Below are 20,771 nucleotides of genomic sequence, written 5' to 3' on the forward strand. Positions count from 1 at the left end.
TAAGTTCATACGCTTTATAATTTCTTCGCAATATCACAGCAGGTGGCAGCAATTCGGAATAAAAGTTACATATGTCACAAAGGCAAGCCATCGGTTTCGGGTTGAACATGTTGAACAGAGTAAATTAAGTACTCATTTCATTGTTGTAATAAATAACAGTTGTCAGAAGCCCATATGCATTTACAATTATGTCACAAAGAAACATACTAAATTCTAACAAAAGTACAATTTATAGTATTTATTTGATTGGTGTTTTACGCTTATACGACAACAGCCATCATTATGATTGGAGGAAACGGTGCTCGGGGAACCTCAACCGCAGGTTGCTGGCTGACAACAGTATAATGATATAACAACTGGTCAATTACGTACAGTTTTTGGCCAGGAGTTAATTATTCAATTTTACACTTTGATACTTGCTGGCGACCTGTTTTATGGGTTAATTTTTCTGGGTTTACAACGTAGTGACATTTGCCAAGTTGCTAACCAACTTTCCCACGAGTGACATACAGATATGCGCACTGGCCATATAGACAAATGGTCTTCCATGAAAGTTGATTGAGCAAACAGCTACACCAGCGTCGTTGACCGGTTTTTTGGCACTGAGGCTTCATGAAATGTTAAGAGTGGGGAATCCACATATTTCCTTGTGCAAAGCAAGAACCACACCTTGTCGCTTTAATATATATTTATTTCATTGGTGATTGGTGTTTAATTTTTGTTTGGGGGCCTCCGTGGCTCAGTCGGTTAGCACGCTAGCGCAGCATAATGACCCAAGAGTCTCTCACCAATGCGGTCGCTGTGAGTTCAAGTCCAGCTCTGCTCTGTTTCCACCCACCATAATGCTGGCCGCCGTCGTATAAGTGAAATATTCTTGAGTACGGCGTAAAACACCAATCAAAAAAAAAAAAAAAAAATTTTTGTTTAAGTTATAAGATTGGTGTTTTGTATTGTACTGAAGAATGACTGATGACAGCTGACTGATGTAAGATGTCCACTCACCGTCATGCCATGTAGCTCGGCTCAGACAATGTCCCATCATACAATACGTTACACTTCATACCTCTGCGTGTACTAACGTATTACAAGACACATGTACTAAACACTACAATCTTCCCCATATGTGACAAGAAATAGGCCAGCATGACCTTGGTCATGTATCCACGCAAACCACATTGGTGAGAAGGCCCCCAATTATTCTGAGCAAGTAGGCTAATCACAGCGGCTTCAGACTGTTGTTGAAATATGTGGTAAATTTTTTTTTTTTACTTCTATGCTTGCAGTAACAATTTTGGGCATGTTGGGGGTGAAACCATGAGAAATGTTTGGGGTAAACCAGCAAAAAAAAAAAAAGAAAAAAAACAACAAAAAACATGACTTAGAGCAACACCCTTTTTGTTCTGACGAGCTTTATATTTCGTTCAATCAACATTTAATCTGGACTTAAGAGAAACACATCACATTTCTCATACCCCTCACCCGTATGGCTAACAGGCAACCCAGGGTTTAAGCAACAGCCATGGAAAAACAGCTGCGTTCTTGGATACAGAAATAACTTGTGCCTGATGGGTTAAAATGGATAACATTTCTGCACTTTCTCAAGGTAAGCAATTTTGCATACTTCGAATTATGATATGTCAAAATAAAACAGTATACCTTTCAAACTTCATGTTGGAAACTTAATTGGTGCATATGCAGATTTGGTATAGTGTTGTTTTCATTGTTCATTCTCTACCTCAGGTTTAGTGTCACTTTTGAACACCAGTTTTGATACTATCGCAAACATTGATCACCTTGTAGCTGACTGGTTTCAATGCTGACAAAATTTACAACCTGCCTCACTGTACCATGACAAAGACACAATCATATGAAACCTTTCACAGTCACAGTACACCAACAATGGTCAAACAAGTATTTGACATGCATGTATCCCCAGGCACGGTCCGAATGAATCTTAAACAACGGTTAGCCTGAAATATGAAAGTGGGCGCCCAAACAGCCCTTCTTCCATTTATCCCACACTGAAACAGTCAAAAACAAGGAGTTCATTATCAATTAATTTTCTCTTTTATCCACCCATTAAACGAGTCGACAGGCCACTGGCTGTAACCCTAGGATTCTGAATCCAGTGTGGCCAGCATATGAGACAATGGGCTCATTCAGATTAGATCAGCATTCAGTATGGCAGATACTGAGTTTGAATTTTCTAACAAGAACTTGCAGAAGATATTGTGATAAGCCTTGACAGCATTTCACAGTTTTACTTCGATATTCCTCTATTTAAAATCAGCAAGAGTTCTCAAATATCGCTACTGTTGCCAGATTAGCGACCTTATCTTATTTCACCTGCAACCAAGCACTTCTAGTTGTTTACTACTTGTCCACAGTTAGTTTTCTGCCTGATAATTTGATTTTGAACAATATTTTGATGAACAAAAATTTTTGACACCTTCTCCGTTTGTACTTGACTTGCACCTGCCATTGTGTGTGTAAGGAGTGCTAACATTACAAAGATCATACACTCAGAAACTCTTAATGATTTTGAATGGAATGACTTCTGGCTGGAATCGCATCTTGCCGTTCGCTTTTTCACAATATCTGCTGTAAGTTCTAGTGAGGAAATATGGACTAGGCAGATACTCTTCTCTTAACTGAGTATGTTTTGGGCCCTCTTCCACACAACATCATACCTAATTTTTTTTCTTGTACATGTCACTTTTTACAAAAAGTTTACAAAAAAAAAGAGTTGGAAGAAACATTACCCACAAAATTTTGAGAATGTGGTCCTTATTTTGTTTAGACCTTATATATACTGTATATATATATATATATATATATATATATATATATATGTATGTATATATACATATGCATATCCCACAAAGAGACTCGTTCATTATCACGTGCTGCAGGAAAGAAGTTTGCAGTAACAGTCTGGGAATGTTCTCAACCATTGGATAAGAACTGGTCAAGGTAAATTTTCTGAACAATACCATTATCTAACATGTAACCTTTCCACACGTTAATACTTACACTGCATGAATTACTCTCTACAATAGCTTGACATCACTTGCATGAAATACTCACTTGATCGTAAAGCCTCATGCCACACGTTTAGTCTTAACTCACACAAGAGAGTGAAACATTTTGTTTTAATGCAGTTTTATCACAAGTACTTCCCCAAGTTGTCTTGTTTCAATGTTGGGCTGAGAAAATATTTTATTTGATGTTTTGTTTGATTTAGGTGCGACTGCAAGTTTATTGTAAAGCATCTCAGACTGAAGTACTTAATTCTCCAGTGCGACCACTCATGTCCTCCCCGAGAACAAAACTTCACAAAAACTACCTCTGCTTGTTTCTATGTTTCTAAAAACAATTTCAATGGACAAAATAACCACTTAAAAGATGATGAAAGTTTATGTTATTTATGTAAAAATGCATTAACATTTCATTAATGTCATTGTTTAAATGACCCACCTGAGATTACTCAATCAATCACAAATTCCTAATAAAGATGTACAAAACATTAAGCAACATATTTTTCATGTAATTTCTTAGAAGCCTGGAATTATGCGGCCTTTTTTCACCGCCTTTTTCAGTTTGTTTTTCTGTTTTGTCTGTTTTCTAGAGTCAATATTTTTCTGGCGTTTTTCCTGACGCTCTTTCTTCTTCTGCTCTGTTTTCTCCTCTCGGAATTTCCATGACTTCGCAGACTTTTCTTTACGTTTTTCTTTCCTCTTTAATGCTTTCTTTAACAATTCTGGGTCATCTTTAATTTTAACACCCTCAGCCTTGCCAATGGCCATTTGCCATGCAGACTTTTTCTGCAGTTCCCTAGCAGCTAGAACGTTCGTTTCCTGTAATTTTTTAACTTTCTCCTTACGTTTTTCCAGATTGTCCAGAATTTTTTTATAGTCTTTTCCTGTAAGATCAGCCATTGGCGTTTTGGTTTTCTCACCAGTGTCAGAAAAGTCAAATTTGCTGAACACTATTTTCCCTTCTTTGTTATAAACCGGATTAACAGGGGAGGTAATTTCTCCGTTTGGCAAAACATTCCTAGAGTTGTCTCCCTTAACAGGATTCAATTTCTCCTTTTTCGCCCTCATTTTCTGCTTTAGCTTGCTTGCTTTCCTCTTCAGTTTTTTCTGTTCAATCCATTCTTCTGGACTTCTATGTCCTCTTTTCCCTGCAGAACAGAATGACAAAAACTATGTATATACTGCTATATACTGTTTTGCATGTGAAGCAATTTTTGCTAACATTTAGTTTGCAAAAATATGAAACTTCGCATCTGAAGACACCTGGAAAATCACTTGACACTGGGTTATTTATAGTGTGTCTCACTAATGTTTGTGCTCAATAGGCAAATATGTTATCAGCTTGGTGCCAACTGATTTTGAACAGAATTTTAAAGCCTGTCAATGTATCAATGATATATACAGAAAGCGCTTAATAAGCACAAATTAATTCCAGATTTTTCGTCCACTAAAGACTTACAAGATTATTCACCAATCAAAACTTCAGATTTTGACCTTTAACTTATGACCTCTCAATGGTGAATGCACCGATGATACAAAGCATGTTTTGTATTAATGACTTAATCACCTAAGTGAAATATAAAAATTCTTGGTTTTCAATCAATTAATCAATTGTTTTCAATCAATTCAATCAATTGTAGATGGCCACCAAAATTATTCCCCAATGGGGTTCAAATTTTATAGGCTAAGACTTTTTTACTTCTATGTTCGTATCTGTGACACACATGTAATTTTAGTTTGCCTACATACTTTTTCTTTAGACATTAATGCAGAAGGAAAGTGTGCCAGATGGAAAGGCAGAGATATATACCTGACACCATCAATGCATCCCAGCAAGAAGTCAACAGGTAATAAATACAGTGGAGTATAGCTGCATGATAGTTTGCTAAATGTAAAAAGATGGGGTAGGACATTCTTGACATTAGCTTGGTACTTCTCACCAGTGCACTAAATTTATTTATTTATTTATTTGATTGCTGTTTTACACCGTACTCAAGAATATTTCACTTATACAAGCATTACACCAGCATTATGGTGGGAGAAAACCAGGCATAGCCCAGGGGAAACCCACAACCATCCGCATGTTGCTGCCAGACCTTCCCACCAGCGAGCTAAAAAAATCCGCACTCCCCAAAAGCCCCTTTGTCCAGTACCTGAAACCTCTGGATCCACATATTTTGTACTAAAATGCTGTACTTACCGTCCCACGAATAGTTCAAACCACCGCTTTTGATGTCATGATACATGCAGACTTTTGCTTCACATAGATTACCTTTCAACTCTTCAATCCTTCTGAGAAGTCTCTCTCTAAGCTCCTCCTTGCTGGGCACCTCTTTCAGAGTCTCAGACCTTCCTTTGTCAGACTTCTTGGTTTTCTTCTTCTTTGACTTTACACGCATTCCTACATGAATCAGAACAAAATACAAAAATCAAATTTATTTATTTATTTATTTGATTTATTTGATTAATGTTTTACACCATACTCAAGAATATTTCACTTACACGGCCGCAGCCAGCATTATGGTGGGAGGAAACCGGCAGAGCCTGGCGGAAACCCACAACCATCCGCAGGTTTCTGGCAGACCTTCCCACGTAGCTTCACGCCGGAGAGGAAGCCAGCATGAGCTGGACTTGCACCAGCTGGTAACTAAAGGTTACCTTAGGCTATGATTAATAATATATTTGTTGGGCGTACGATGACCAACCTTCCAACAATGGTTCTACTCTAAAATTTCCACTGGAACTTTCATGGAAAATTTTTTATTCTTCTCTCCACGTTAATTTCTAATAATAAACTCCCAGTCCAGCAAAATTACAAGTCATCAGTAAGTAAAGGTTTGGTATATGCTTTTTTAAAGTTAGTAGATAAAAAAGTTGATTTTGTTTTACTGCATTTTTTTTTAGTGTTTTTGTCCACTTTGAGATTTGCCACAAAACTTTTTTGCACTTGGTATTTTCTATCGTTAAGAACCTTAATATCATAAGTAGACATTTGAGTTCATTAGCCATATAGTCAAAAATGGAGGCACCGACCGAAGCGCCAAAACACTGCATAGAAAAGCATACGAATAACACGAATGAGTTATGGAACGGCAGCCCAATACCACACCGCATATGGCTAAGATCATAGATACTATTTTTATTACTGCAAAATTCTCACTAAGTCATTTCATCTTGTTTAGAAAATAAATGTAGACTGACAGAATCTATGTATTGATGGTCTCTCTCAATTGATAATTGTGGATCACAGTGTGCCGCACTGGTATAAGTTTACTGCATTTGATAAATATAAAATACCAGTATATAAATTAAAGCCTTTCTGTGCAGAAAAGGGATCTGAACTAAAAAAAAAAACTTTTTTTGGTCTTTAAAGCCAGTATTTCAAATGCTCAGCTGTCATCAGCCCAACTGCCATGTTTTTATCTGGTTGAGTCAAACACCACATGAGCACAAAGAAGTGCTCCAAAATGTTGTTTAAACATATCTTGTTATGTTGAAAGCTTCATAAAGATCAAATTAACTAAGTATAGTGCCAATAACGCACGTATCTTGCAGCGGTATTAGAGCCAAGCACTTTGGCTAGCGGTCGTTTTGACCTGATCCCTGCCGAAATATAGACCTAGGGCTTTTCAGTGCCCTGAAGTTATAGCAAATAACAAGAAAAAAAAGTACTCGGCAATACTGTAACTGACTTTATGTTCAATAACATGTTCAAGTAAGTCTTTTGCACGAACAATCATGGCGAAATCCAACAATCGGCTATTCAAGGCTTAAAATCCATAACCAATTTTCTCATTAATTGGACCACTCAGCCAATTGAAAAGATGAATTACATATTAAAATGGAAGAAAATCATGTCTAACTGAAATAAGACATTTTTAACAATTAAGAAATCTTATTTACCACTTTCATTCACCACCTTTGTAAATGAGATGATACATACCTTCTGGGTCAGCTGTAGTTTTGTTATCTAACTCATCCTGAAGTTGGGTCACAGTTTTACCCTCCATCGGGTCAACAAGTTTCCCTCTCCTTTCATCACGTCTAGCATTTCGCTTTTTTTTCTTTGGCTTGTTCCCTGAAGAAAGAATATGTAAAAGGGATCCTTTCATAAGTAACTTGAGTTCTGTCTATTTTGTGATTCCCTGCCACCATAGATATATACATTTGAGGAAGTATAGATTTGGAAGGCCAAAGAGACACTTGAGTCACAATGACCTCTTCTCCAAACCTGTGTGAATTTCCTTTTAATCATGCTAATGTGTTCAAAAATACACAGTGGACAAAAAAACTGACAATTATGCAAATTACGTGGATTAATATGCACAGGTCAAATGAGTCCAAATGATTATCTCCGCAAAACTTCAAGAATTTCCTTTCAGTAGCTTCAGAGATATGGTGAAAACAAAGACTGGAGAGACAGACACACACAGAGCCATGACATTACCCTTCAGCCTTATGGCGTCAAAGAGTAAAAACTGAAATCTTGTCCAGTATCATTTGTGATTATTAACACAAACAGAACAGTGAGTATTTACCTTCATCATCTGTGCCAACTTCACCTCTTATCTCGTCCTTAGTCTCCTGATCGAAGTACACATGTACAGGAATCCTATCCACCAGGCGCTTGAAAAAGTCATTGTCCTCCTTAATTCGAGAGCTCAGCCCCGCCTCATCCATCTCCCGATTGTCTTATAGCCAACGCTGACAAATTCAGGAATAAAAACACCAAAATTTATAAATGAGTAATCAACAACTCTTTGAGACAATCCTAGAAGAAGGACATTAAGAAAATTTTAACAGTTATGGCTCTTTAGTAAACAGGGTTGAAATGTATGTCACACTGACGGTTATTCTGCATCTTTGAAGATGTCAGAGTGCTACGGCTGAGGTTAACAGTCCAGGTGTTATTAAAACTGAGAATATGGCGTGATACAAGTGACCTTCATGTACAATTCACAAAAATTGTGAGCAGCATAGGCCTACACATGTGGCAGTATATAAGTGACCTTCATGTACAACTCACAAAGTTGTGAGCAGCATAGGCCTACACATGTGGCAGTATATAAGTGACCTTCATGTACAACTCACAAAGCTGCGAGCAGCAAAAGCTCTCGTGAGAGTCAGGCATGGGAAATTGGGAGTCAGGAGTGACAGATTACATTAGCCCAAAGCCAAGCTGGTGGATGTTCCAACCGTAACGCCCAGCCTCGGTCATATAGACTTCCTTGCGGCCAATTTCACTACAAAAATGGCTAGAACCCAACCTTATTTTTGCTATCCACTGATTCCCTAAACGCCCGAAATGTAATGTCAAAGCCAGCATTGGTAAACCGTCTTTCAAAAGTGATCCAGCAGCATAAACTTTTGAATCAGACAACTCAATGTCTGCCATGTTTATCCTACCCAACATTCTCTTTACGAATTCCATGCCCTGTAAACAGAATGTTGGGTGAGATAAAATTTTCATGGCCCATCACCCTGCCCGAAGATGAAAAAAAAAAAAAAAAAAAAAAAAAAATCCCAACAAGGCAGACTTTGGTTTGAGTTGTCCGATTCAAAAGTTTAAATGGCTGGATTACTTTTGAAAGATGGCTTACCAGTGCTGGCTTTCACATACTACATTTAGGGTGCTTTGAGGAATCGGCAGACAGCAAAAATAAGGTAGGGTTGAAGGCGGGTTTTTTTCAATGAAATTGTCCGCATGGAAGTCTATGTGACCAAAGCTGGGCATTACAGTAGGAACATCTGGCTTAGCTTTGGGCAACGATTACATGAGCACAACTGCTGAAGACATGCATGTATGTATGTATGCTTGGGGTTTTATGTCGTAATTTCAATTTCAATTATATGATAACGAAAAAGATGTTTTGGCCCATATGTCGCTCCCCAAGTAGGCCTATCTATGTAAACATCGTCTAGCACATGTCAATAGGGGACAGTTTTTTCATTCCAATAAGTAGGCCTAATGTTTATACCATAAAACCACATTACTTGAGATTTTTTTTTTTTTTTTTTTTTTTGATTGGTGTTTTACACCGTACTCAAGAATATTTCACTTATACAACGGCGGTCAGCATTATGGTGGGCGGAAACCGGGCACAGCCCGGGGGAAACCCACGACCATCCGCAGGTTGCTGACAGACCTTCCCACGTACGGCCGGAGAGGAAGGCAGCATGAGCTGGTCTTGAACTCACAGCGACCGCATTGGTGAGAGGCTTCTGGGTCATTACGCTGCGCTAGCGCGCTAACCGATTGAGCCACGGAGGCCCCACATTACTTGAGAGCATGATACTTTAGTTTCTAAATTCACGTACTGGTAGTTTTCAACGTGAAGAGAGATATACAGTATTTAGAGCAAAGCTTTAGAGCTGTGTGGCTTTGCAAGGATTGAATAGATTGAGGTCTCTATATTGCTGGTAGATGATTTTGTTTATCTGGTTTCACATTTAATTCTTACACCAATTTTATAGACCGTTTTCTCGTAAGCCACGTTGCCTTATAGCCTTTTGTCCAAAACATCGTAATTTCAGAAAACGTTGAGGGAAAATAGACCCACGAACGTCGAAGAAGTCAAAATGTGCATAGGTTTTCCCCACGGGCGTAGAGGTTGTGTCGCCTGTTTAAAATATTTTTCCTTAATTTTACTGTCTTTAAATACCTTCAATTGAAGAGCAGAATATCCAGCCTCCTGCATGATAACAGTACTCTTCTGTAATGAACCACAGGAAAATGCTCCCAGAAACTTAACAACAGTCAAAATCTTTAAATTTCATAACGTAAGGAAACGTGCACGTGTTCAACACTACTTCCATTTTGTGATTCGTGATACAATGCTTACCTTTGGTTTCGTACTTATACCAGTACATGAATTCGACAGTCGAAATCATAACAAAGCGATTAAAACAAATTTGGTACGCACAATATACTATTACAAGACGCCAATAGTTTTCGTTTTAAGTACTGTTCACGAGAAGAAAGGAAATGGTGAGATACGCTGATGCGGCTACTAAAAGCGAACATAGCTCTACTGTAGCAAACGCATGCCGATCGAGGGAAGTCCAACATTGAAAACAACGAAGAATTACAATTTGTATCACACAAGGAAACCTTTTCGTGTACACAGATTGTTCCGACGAATATAACAGCTAAAGTGCAAAGTGAAACACAGGCAATGTCAAATATCGAGGAGGTAGGCTGATAAACTGCGGACGTAACCCTTAATGTGGCTATTGTCAGACTTTCACTTTCTCTAAGTATGACCTCATGGGGTGCATAAGCCCCAGATGGCTACTTTAAATCCTTCCTTTATATTGGGCTGGCAGAGTATCGCAGTCACAAGGGAAACCAGTGATAAACCATTCACCGATTCACGCCATGTCCGACAAGTTCTTACCAAACAATGGCTCCAGTCCAAAACTTGGCTCTTACCTCTCTAAACTCGCTTGCACATGCAACATCTCACATATATTCCACTTGGTAAGAACACACGAGACCCAAATTCACCTCACAGGCATCGCTAAAGCAGCAGCCATTTTGCCTCTGCCACAGTTACGGGTCTTGAAAGGCACCAATGTGGTCGCTGTGAGTTCAAGTCCAGCCAATGCTGGCTTCCTCTCCAGCCATACGTGGGAAGGTTTGCCAGCAACCTGCGGATGGTCGTGGGTTTCCCCTGGGCTGTGCCCGGTTTCCTCCCACCATAATGCTGGCCGCCATTGTATAAGTGAAATATTCTTGAGTACGGCGTAAAACACCAATCAAATAAATAAATAAATAAACTTGAAAAGAAAACTAGAGCCTTATGGCCGCCTTGCATAGAAATGGTCAGCTGTGTAGCGAATACGGGGCTGGTGTGCCATTACCGAATTGAATATACCTGGGATGTTGCGTGTGCGGACAAGTTGATAGGTAAGAGCTAAACTTGACACCGGTTGTGGACTGCAGCCATTGTTTGGAAAAGGACGTGGCAGACATGTTGTGAATCTGTATGGTTTACCATTGCAGGGTTCCCCCTGTGGCTATATAAAGCCGAATATAAAGAGAGGAAGTAGCCACCTGGGGCTAAGAGGACTTCATGTATGATACAGTGACGCCCATGGCGATCATATTTCATGGCTAATTTCTTGCTAATTTTCTTGCTAATAATGGAAATTTTATAAACACAATGGCATTACTACAAGAATTTGACTCTGACATAATGATGTTTTATCAACTTGAAAATATAACATTAAATAAGTGCATGTTTACAATATCACATAAGCATAATCGAGAGCATCTAAAGAATGTACGTATAATTTCCCTGTGTTTTAGCTGCGAAAAGATGTGGCGGAGTTTCAAAGGCTTTTAGGCGAAGCCAGTCGGAAACGAGTCACAGATGCCTTATCACTAGAAATAAGAAGACTGGAAACAGAAATTTTGAGCAGAGAAGAGAAGGAACGAGCAGCGGGGGCGTCAAAAGGATCAGGAGATGGAAGCGAGGCTGCTAATCAGAAAAGCAAAGCGACAGCCTCAGCAAAACGTGTCTACACAAAACAGCTGGATTCTTATGGTAAAAAATAAAAACAAGCGCAAACTGACAATCACTGTGGCATCTAATCCATCAGGGTAAACACACTATGTTAAAATTCCAGCTGACATACATTGGGACACAGTGTCTCGATAAATGTCAGAGTTGTCAAAAAATTTAATCTACAGATCAGCCAAAGGCCATACAGAGCAACTTTAATATAGAGCTGTTTGTAATAGCTAAAATTTTAGATGCATTAGTTCGCTTTGTAACATAGTTAACCATGGAATTCTCCAAATTTACAAAAGTCAAACATACACTTAGTAAAAATAAATAATTAATTCATGTGTTCACATGGGTGTTCGGGTTCAAACCTGGATCAGGTCATAATGACTTAAAAAAAATGGCACTTGTTGTTACCTCGCATGGCACTCAGCACTGAGAATTTAGAACAAGGAAACAGGACTAGTTGGCCCTGTGTCAGTATAATGGTGGAGTGTCATGCCTGGTGTCTGGCATAATACTTTAGTGACAGCAGCACTTATGTGACACGACCACGTTTTGCCACAAGAAGACACTCTATATGCACACACGCCTATTGAATCCTTGATGTGATATGACTGAAAATTTCTAAGTATGACATTAAACCCCAAGCTCACCTACATACTTATACATGGGTGTCTGTTCACTGTGTGCAGGTTGGGATCAGTCTGAAAAGTTTATGAAGATTTATGTGACAGCTGAGGGTGTGGAAAATGTACCCAAGGAAAAAGTTCACTGTGACTTTGCCAAAGAGTAAGTATCTTCAAATTGTATGTGTACATGAGGTGAGAGTGTCATCAAAATGTACACAAGTGGATCACAGTACCGTCTGAATGTACGTACATGTGGGTCAGAGTACCATCTGAATGTACGTACATGTGGGTCAGAGTACCGTCTGAATGTACGTACATGTGGGTCAGAGTACCATCTGAATGTACGTACATGTGGGTCACAGTACCATCAGAATGTACGTACATGTGGGTCACAGTATCATCTGAATTAACGTACATGTGGGTCACAGTACCATCAGAATGTACGTACATGTGGGTCACAGTATCATCTGAATTAACGTACATGTGGGTCACAGTATGATCAGAATGTATGTACAGATGGGTCACAGTATCATCAGAATATACGTACATGTGGGTCACAGTATCATTACAATGTATGTACATGTGGGTCACAGTATCATCAGAATGTATGTACAGATGGGTCACAGTATCATCAGAATGTACATCCATGTGGGTCACAGTATCATCTGAATGTACGTGTATGTGGGTCACAGTATGATCAGAATGTACGTCCATGTGGGTCACAGTATCATCTGAATGTACATCCATGTGGGTCACAGTATCATCTGAATGTACGTATATGTGGGTCACAGTATGATCAGAATGTATGTACATGTTGGTCACAGTATCATCAGAATGTATGTACTTGTGGGTCACAGTATCATCAGAATGTACGTCCATGTGGGTCACAGTATGATCAGAATGTATGTACATGTTGGTCACAGTATCATCAGAATGTACGTACCTGTGGGTCACAGTATGATGAGAATGTATGTACTTGTGGGTCACAGTATGATCAGAATGTATGTACATGTTGGTCACAGTATCATCAGAATGTACGTACCTGTGGGTCACAGTATGATGAGAATGTACGTACCTGTGGGTCACAGTATGATCAGAATGTATGTACATGTTGGTCACAGTATCATCAGAATGTACGTACTTGTGGGACACAGTATAATCAGAATGTACGTACCTGTGGGTCACAGTATGATCAGAATGTATGTACATGTTGGTCACAGTATCATCAGAATGTACGTACTTGTGGGTCACAGTATGATCAGAATGTATGTACATGTTGGTCACAGTATCATCAGAATGTACATCCATGTGGGTCACAGTATGATCAGAATGTATGTACATGTTGGTCACAGTATCATCAGAATGTACGTACTTGTGGGTCACAGTATCATCAGAATATAAAAAGGTCACAGTGCTATGGAGTAAGTCAATAGAAGTTTGTCCCAGAGTGAAAAACAAATGCTTAAGAGAGCTGCTGATTCTGAAATCTGCTCTTAGACTCCATGACTGAATCACACCGTGACAGTGATCCTCTCGGTGCTCAGTAAATTACTGTGTACATTGAAAAGAGAGAAGTGAATGAAGCTGTACATTAAATTACTATTACAAGTATTACAAACGACAGTGAATAAAGACAATAAGTGTGATGCACAGGAGCTTGAACTGTATGACAGTCCATGGAACTCATTGAGTTTATGACATTATTTAGCGCAGCTTAATAACACAGGAGCCTCTTACCAATGCATTCGCTCTGAGTTCAAGTCGAGCTCATGCTGGCTTCCTCTCCCGCCGTAAGTGGGAAGGTCTGCCGCAACCTGCGGATGGTCATGGGTTTTCCCTGGACTCGGTTTCCTCTCCCACCATAATGCTGGCCACCGTTGTATAAGTGAAATATTCTTGAGTACAATGTAAAACACCAATCAAATAAATAAATAAATATAACTTTATTTATTATTTCAGGTCTTTCAAACTACGGATTAGTGAGTTGAACAACTACAACCATGAACTCAGCATCATAAACTTGCTTCATCCAATCATTCCAGATGAGAGCTATGTAAAGGTAAGTCAGTCAGAGGGTCCTGGATTTAGTCTAACTCAAATTTAAGGAAAACCACCACCATGCAAGAAGAACAAAAGCGAATGCTGGCGTAAAGTGGAAGGGCGTGGGTTTACCCACCCGCTCTGCCTGCTTTCCTCCCACCTGCTCTGCCTGCTTTCCTCCCATCATTATGGTGGGTAGCATCGTACAAGTAATATATTCTTGAGTAAAACACCAATGTAACAAATGAATAAAGCACCACTCAAGAAAGTTAGCAACTAATATTTCTGTGCCATAACTTCTCCGAGCAAAGTGTATGTTGATTTTGCCGTGTATGGTAAGTTACCTAAAATGTTGCTCTCAGAGAATGCATTTCTTGATGAATATTATAGAATATTACCTACAGTGATGAAACGTTTTTTTCCAAGATATATTTTGGAGTAGTTTATTTGTTCATTATTTTTCAGATAAAAACAGGAACAGTTTTGTTAATGCTGAAAAAGAAAGAGCCTGGTAAAACTTGGGGTTTTGTGACACAACAGGAGAAAAAGGTCAAGGATAAACCAATGCCAAAGTGAGTAAAGTAACTAAATGGGTCTGATTGTTTTAGTCAGCACTACCAATTAGTTCTGGCGCTTTCGAATGGGGAGGGGTGGGGTGGAGGGGTGAGGTGGGACTAGGTCAGAGGAGAGCGTTATGTTCATGTAAGTTTTAAGGAGATGGATTGAACTGGACTGAATCATTGCCACCCCCCCTCCCCCCCAAAAGAAACAAAACAAAAATAAAACAGGATAGTTATGTAATTACACATGATGGAAGCTGACACCAGTCAGTGGGAACAGCTGATTACCAAGGTTAGGACAAAGTTCTGTCTTTATGGTTTCAGACAGTTAAGACCCCAGGTACATTACCTTTTTTTTTTTCGTTGTAAGTGTCAGTGAAGTGTTTACATGGGCAAATCTATTAATTTGGTTTTCACACAGCTGTTCATAAGATTATGATTTTTTCATGAGTTGTCGACATTTTAAAAATCTTTTAAAAAATGCGGATCTCATTATCATTTGTACGTGTATTTGGACAAATTATTTTCTGTTGAAGCTCTCTCTGTGACTAATGAACAGAGGTTTGATGTCCTGAAAATCATGTGACACAAATAATGCATTCTTGGTGTATTTCTCCCATCAGGCCTGACCTAGATAATCATGTGACACAAATGATGCATTCTTGGTGTATTTCTCCCAACAGGCCTGACCTGGATAATTATGTGACACAAATGATGCATTCTTGGTGTATTTCTCCCAACAGGCCTGACCTAGATAATCATGTGACACAAATGATGCATTCTTGGTGTATTTCTCCCAACAGGCCTGACCTAGATAATCATGTGACACAAATGATGCATTCTTGGTGTATTTCTCCCAACAGGCCTGACCTAGATAATCATGTGACACAAATGATGCATTCTTGGTGTATTTCTCCCAACAGGCCTGACCTAGATAATCATGTGACACAAATAATGCATTCTTGGTGTATTTCTCCCAACAGGCCTGACCTAGATAGCGGAGATCCTAATGCAGGTATGATGAATATGCTGCAGAAGATGTATGATGAAGGCGATGACGAAATGAAGCGTACCATCACCAAGGCAATGTACGATTCCAGAAACAAGTCAGGGTCAGAGTTACCTCCCATGTGATCGGCTCTGTGTCTGACCTGAATATACTGCAAATACCTACCTTACGGTGACGTTGTGATAAGATCAATGAGAAAATGTCATTGAGCAATACTGTGCTCATGCCAACTGAACAAAGAGCTTTGTTGAGGAAAAGTAGATCAGCTAGATGCTGTGGTTTGTTAGGATGGAAGTTGTCAGTTAGAAAGTATTTCCATGAAGAGGGACAATGATGTATTAAAGACTTCTAACTTAAATCTAAGTTCAAGTTGTTTTTTTTTTTTTTTTTTTTTTTTTTTTTTTTAGGCCTTAAAGCATAGAAATTCTTACTCTTTGAAGGACAATACATTTGTACAATTTGTAAATCCAGACGCCTGTTGTCATTTTTAACTGTTCGTCAGGGTTACTGGTATGAAATGAAAACACACATCATGTATGTGATGTCTCTGGCGTCATGATTTTTCTCCTAGATAAATTGATACTTTTCAGGGATACCAATTGATTGACTGCACATTATTTAAACCGTTGGCTGCATTTTTCAGTAACTGCACTCCAAGATCATGGACAAACAAAAATGTTGGCAAATTTCACGTTTGATATAATTATTATGAGCTTATAGTATGTAATTTGTAAATATCAGGTGACAGTTTGCTGATGATTCATTAACGTTTTAAGCTTTGGGATATACGTCTCCTAAATTTATATGGCAATTTGCTCTGACCTGTGGTACATACAAACACATATTTAAATGTATTATGTGTATATGTATAAGAGTCATGCTAGGTCTTTTTATATTATGTATAGTTGGATAGAATAACACTGTGTTTTGTGATCACATCATTAATCATAATTATTAGACGGACATATTGTAGTTTATTACCATCGTTGTGGTTTATAACTTACAGACATGGTCAATGTCTTCATGTTCGTTTTGACTACTCAATCCAGCAAATCATGATGTTTACATGACTCACTTTTGGCAGCATTTTTGGTATTAATAGGATCTGTGCCAGCTTACATCCAGGATTCAGTGTTATCTGTTGTCTTAAACGTTGTATGAAGAGAGGGATGTAGCAAAATACACTTGGCTAATGCAGTAACCCTGACAGGTATCAAGCTTTGGTCAAAGTTATGCCCTCATCTGATTACGTCATTAAATGTAATCCCAAAAGACAGGTTGATAGGGAACGTTACATGTACTATGACATTGTGTAACATTTGCATTATTCAGAAAGCATCAACTAGACAGGCAGATAGTGCCTTTGTTTTGGTTGGTTGTTAGCCTTGTGATGTCACCTTGTTCATATTGGTTTGGTTAGTGTTGGTTTTGTGCGTTTGTAATAAAACAGTCTCTAAGGTCTATCTCTGTAAAGGTGTTTGGTTTTTTCTGCTTTTGTGTCAGAACCTAGTCTTGCTCTGTGGAGCTAGGACACACACGTTAATCTCTGCCATTCACTAAGGATTTGTATTTGTAGTTTCTTGTAACAAGAACCCATCAACAACGCTTGTAGACTTGTTTGCGCTGTCTTACATTCATTAAAAACCACCAGTCTTTCGCCAGTATTTTATACAGTAAATGTCTGTCACATGTGGGAAAGTTGACAAAAGTCTATGGTTTCCTTCACCTGTAAAACCGACCGCCAGTTATAAGTGAAACATTCTTGAGCACCTGAATAGGCAGAATGGTTCTGCCTAACTACAGTATCACTATAGTTGATATATAAGACTATCTATAGTATAACAGACACCTCATAGGACGCTCATCCCGTTGCTACATTGTGTAAAGTGCTTTGCCTCTACAGTAATTATCACCCAGAGAATTTCTTTTTTCGCTCATCGGTTGATGAGCATTGACATATTTATTTTGACAATCAAGAATTTTTCTCTTACACAATTAAATTTTATGTGGGATGTAAACTGGAAAGCCTGAGGTAAACTGACCTTTGACAAGTTACTGCTGAACTTCCCCACATGTGCACATATATGCTATACTGGTGGAAGACAAGTTGTTGCAATGAATGTTGATATTACCTGCCCAAGGTCAGGTTTGAACCCACGCTATGTGTGTTATAGTGATTTGGTTTGTTCCTAAACCTGCTGAGCTCACATGATCATAGGAACCGTGAGGATCACCCCTGAGGATCAGGACACTTTTCTAGATTCCTAGTCCCAGGGGTTTGAGCTTAGTTTGAATCAAGTTTTGGGTAGAATTCTTACTTCTGTATTTATCCAGTTGGTAAACTTTTCATCACTGCTATCATTTCAAACAGTACAAAATTCAAAATATAAAGGGACTTATTCAGTGATGAACTATGCATAAATCACCTCTTTCAACAAATGTGTTGTTGTTGTTGTTTTTTGTTCTAAACTGTATCCAGATAAAACATCCCACCATGGAGTGAACACCAGTTGTGTGTACAATTCAGCTGCATCGTCATCATTAGTATCAGTCATTTTTTCTCCACTCTGCTTTTTTTTAACTTCTTCACTTCTTCAGAAATGAAAATCCCAAAACTCCGCTCGGACAATTACCATGTTTATTGCACATTCTACTGACAGAATTTATCCTCCTTTCACAGAATGTCATCTAACATGAAGTGTTGAAAAAAAAAGTCTGATAAACACAATCGATAGCAAATTTCAGTTTTCAAACTTCTGGTGATGTCAAATGCCCCTCTCTACACATAAAGAACACCATGGAACATGACATATGAAGAATGTGAAAAAAGCAAGCAGAGAATAATTTTGTTTTCATTTTGCTTTTCCACAATCTCTCACAATGCATTACCTGCTCAGTTTACGTGGTAATTACAGCGCATGTTGTCTGCTGGAATAATTGGCCAGGCTTTTCAATCCATGTAGCATTGGGCATGTAAATAAAGACAACACAACCAGTGGCTTAGATCTACTCCCTATATAATCAGATACACTGGCAAACTGAATCCTTATGGCACACAATTTGATTTAAGTCAGACCATGAAACAAAACTGGAGTAAATGAATAATGACGTGCACACATACCTATGTCTACAGCATAATACTGCACATACACATCTACATCCTCTGGGAATGTTCTCTCAGATACTATATATATATATATATATATATATATACACACACATGTAAACATTTAACAAATAAATGTACATGCTAAGGAAGTAATATCAGCCAGGACTATGTAGAGAATCCTTTCTGTGAGGGACATACCCTATCATCCTAACTCGGGCCTACATGTAGTTCAAGTGATCATTCTCAACTACATTCTGTAGTTCTGATGTAGCTCTGGATTGATGTCATATACCAGTTTCAACAGTTGACTGAGGGCTGCATCTTGGTGCTTCTTTACATTTGAGTTCAATTCATCTATCTTACGTCTGGTGGTTTTGTCAATCTGTGCCTCCATATCACCGCGAGATCCAAGAATCTGAAAAAATTCAATCATTAGTCAGTCACTTTTACCTGGTAATTTTTAGCACTAGAATCTGTGCCCTGTTCTGTATATCTAGAAGTTGTAAACCATGATACTGAAGTTATTATACTACTACATAAAGTATGAAATACGCTGCAAAGTTTCTGTTGGCTCCAAGGACTAGAGTAATCTGTAATGGGACTAAAGTTATTCTAAGTGAGCAGCTGACTTTAGCCCTACATGTACAAGTACTTTTGCCATGTTACAACAGTGTATCATTACAGCTACAGTTATGTAAATGGTCCTCATGAATAGCGTTAGCCACGGGAACAGAAGTCCTATGTCCCTACAATAAATCCTATTCTGTCATGGTACTTGCGTAATGATCACTTGGCCTGACTAGTACCTTGCCTATATCCTCTTTTTATATGCACATACTGTACAGTTTGGCACTTATTCCCTGCTACAAACAGGCTCAAAACAAAACACAAACACCACAAGCTGTCAGATTAGAATGACAAGAACACCTGTTCTGGCCGGGCGTATCTTGTTTGAGCATCACCATGATTTAATGCTGAATAACAAACAGCTGAGAGGGTAACACCTGAAGGCTGGATCAAACTTCAACATGTTTAAATTCAAATGTGTAAAACAGTCAAGTTTTCCATTATGCATGTGACAAGCTTAGGATACTTCTACATCTCTACAGCAAAATGGTCATTTAATACTTTTACTGATGAGGTATAGCAAACAAAAAAAAAAGGCATAACCTTGCTATGGGATTAGACTGACTGTGCTTGCACAAACACATAACTTTTCTATTTGAAGCCAGAATGTCTAAGTCTGCCATTGATGTGCTTGGTTGCTTATATCCATTTTATTAAGCCGTCGTTAATGTGGCACTCAGGTTTACAAATGGAGACAAATGAGCAGCACCTGACACCCCTACTGATACATGTAACTGAAGTGATTGCCTTACAGAGTTTTCATGTTCCCTGTACTGCTTTTCTCGCTGAGCTTTGTAAGCGTCAATCTCAGCCTGAGCTTCTTCCTTAGCCTGCTTCAAACGACGGGCTTTGCCTGGAACCAAAAATTCAATACATGCATGTGAACGCCACAAATGAAGATACTTGAGAGTAAGAGGGGGAACCATGAAAATAAAACTTTAAAGACAGCAGAATTTACCACATTTACCAAATAGGGGTAGAGAGGTATTACATTTTTTAAAAATTCACCTTTACAGAAATACTAATGCTTAATAATCCAATCAAAGTCTAGTTAGGTAAGTCAGTCAAAAAAAAAAAATTTATATATGCAGACAATTCATCACAGTTTTGAAATGCAAAAACAATGATCTCTGACGAGGAAGCCAGCATGCTCTAGACTTGAACTAGCTGCAAACATACTGGAGATTGGTCTTATTTAAAGATTACTGGGTACACCAATTACACACTCACAAAAGAATTAGAAATT

The 20,771-nt window shown here is 38.6% G+C and overlaps 3 protein-coding genes across 3 annotated transcripts in view; 1 reads left to right on the forward strand and 2 right to left on the reverse strand.

The window, feature by feature from the left end:
* Positions 1 to 20,771, reverse strand: part of LOC135480683 (V-type proton ATPase subunit G-like) — a 141,020-nt gene that overhangs the window by 118,551 nt on the left and 1,698 nt on the right. Inside the window, exons 2-3 of the mRNA XM_064760583.1 lie at positions 20,278 to 20,378; positions 19,112 to 19,313 (exon numbers count right to left, since the gene is read on the reverse strand). Of these exons, the coding sequence (XP_064616653.1) occupies positions 19,146 to 19,313; positions 20,278 to 20,378 (269 nt within the window). The 3' untranslated portion in view covers positions 19,112 to 19,145. The remainder of the gene's footprint in view (positions 1 to 19,111; positions 19,314 to 20,277; positions 20,379 to 20,771) is intronic.
* Positions 3,184 to 9,849, reverse strand: LOC135480653 (surfeit locus protein 6 homolog). The gene is made up of 5 exons (XM_064760549.1): positions 9,701 to 9,849; positions 7,577 to 7,742; positions 6,982 to 7,116; positions 5,311 to 5,439; positions 3,184 to 4,186 (listed from the first exon to the last, which is right to left on the reverse strand). The coding sequence occupies exons 2-5, from the start codon at positions 7,716 to 7,718 to the stop codon at positions 3,555 to 3,557; spliced, it is 1,038 nt and encodes a 345-aa protein (XP_064616619.1). The 5' UTR covers positions 7,719 to 7,742; positions 9,701 to 9,849; the 3' UTR covers positions 3,184 to 3,554.
* LOC135480547 (calcyclin-binding protein-like) lies at positions 10,068 to 16,174 on the forward strand. Its single transcript, XM_064760402.1, has 6 exons — positions 10,068 to 10,231; positions 11,350 to 11,587; positions 12,244 to 12,340; positions 14,140 to 14,239; positions 14,686 to 14,792; positions 15,764 to 16,174. Exons 1-6 carry the CDS (start codon positions 10,214 to 10,216, stop codon positions 15,912 to 15,914), a joined length of 711 nt encoding a protein of 236 aa, XP_064616472.1. The 5' UTR covers positions 10,068 to 10,213; the 3' UTR covers positions 15,915 to 16,174.

The sequence above is a fragment of the Liolophura sinensis genome, chromosome 13, assembly GCF_032854445.1.
Source record: "Liolophura sinensis isolate JHLJ2023 chromosome 13, CUHK_Ljap_v2, whole genome shotgun sequence".
In the NCBI taxonomy this organism is placed as follows: Eukaryota; Metazoa; Mollusca; class Polyplacophora; order Chitonida; family Chitonidae; genus Liolophura; species Liolophura sinensis.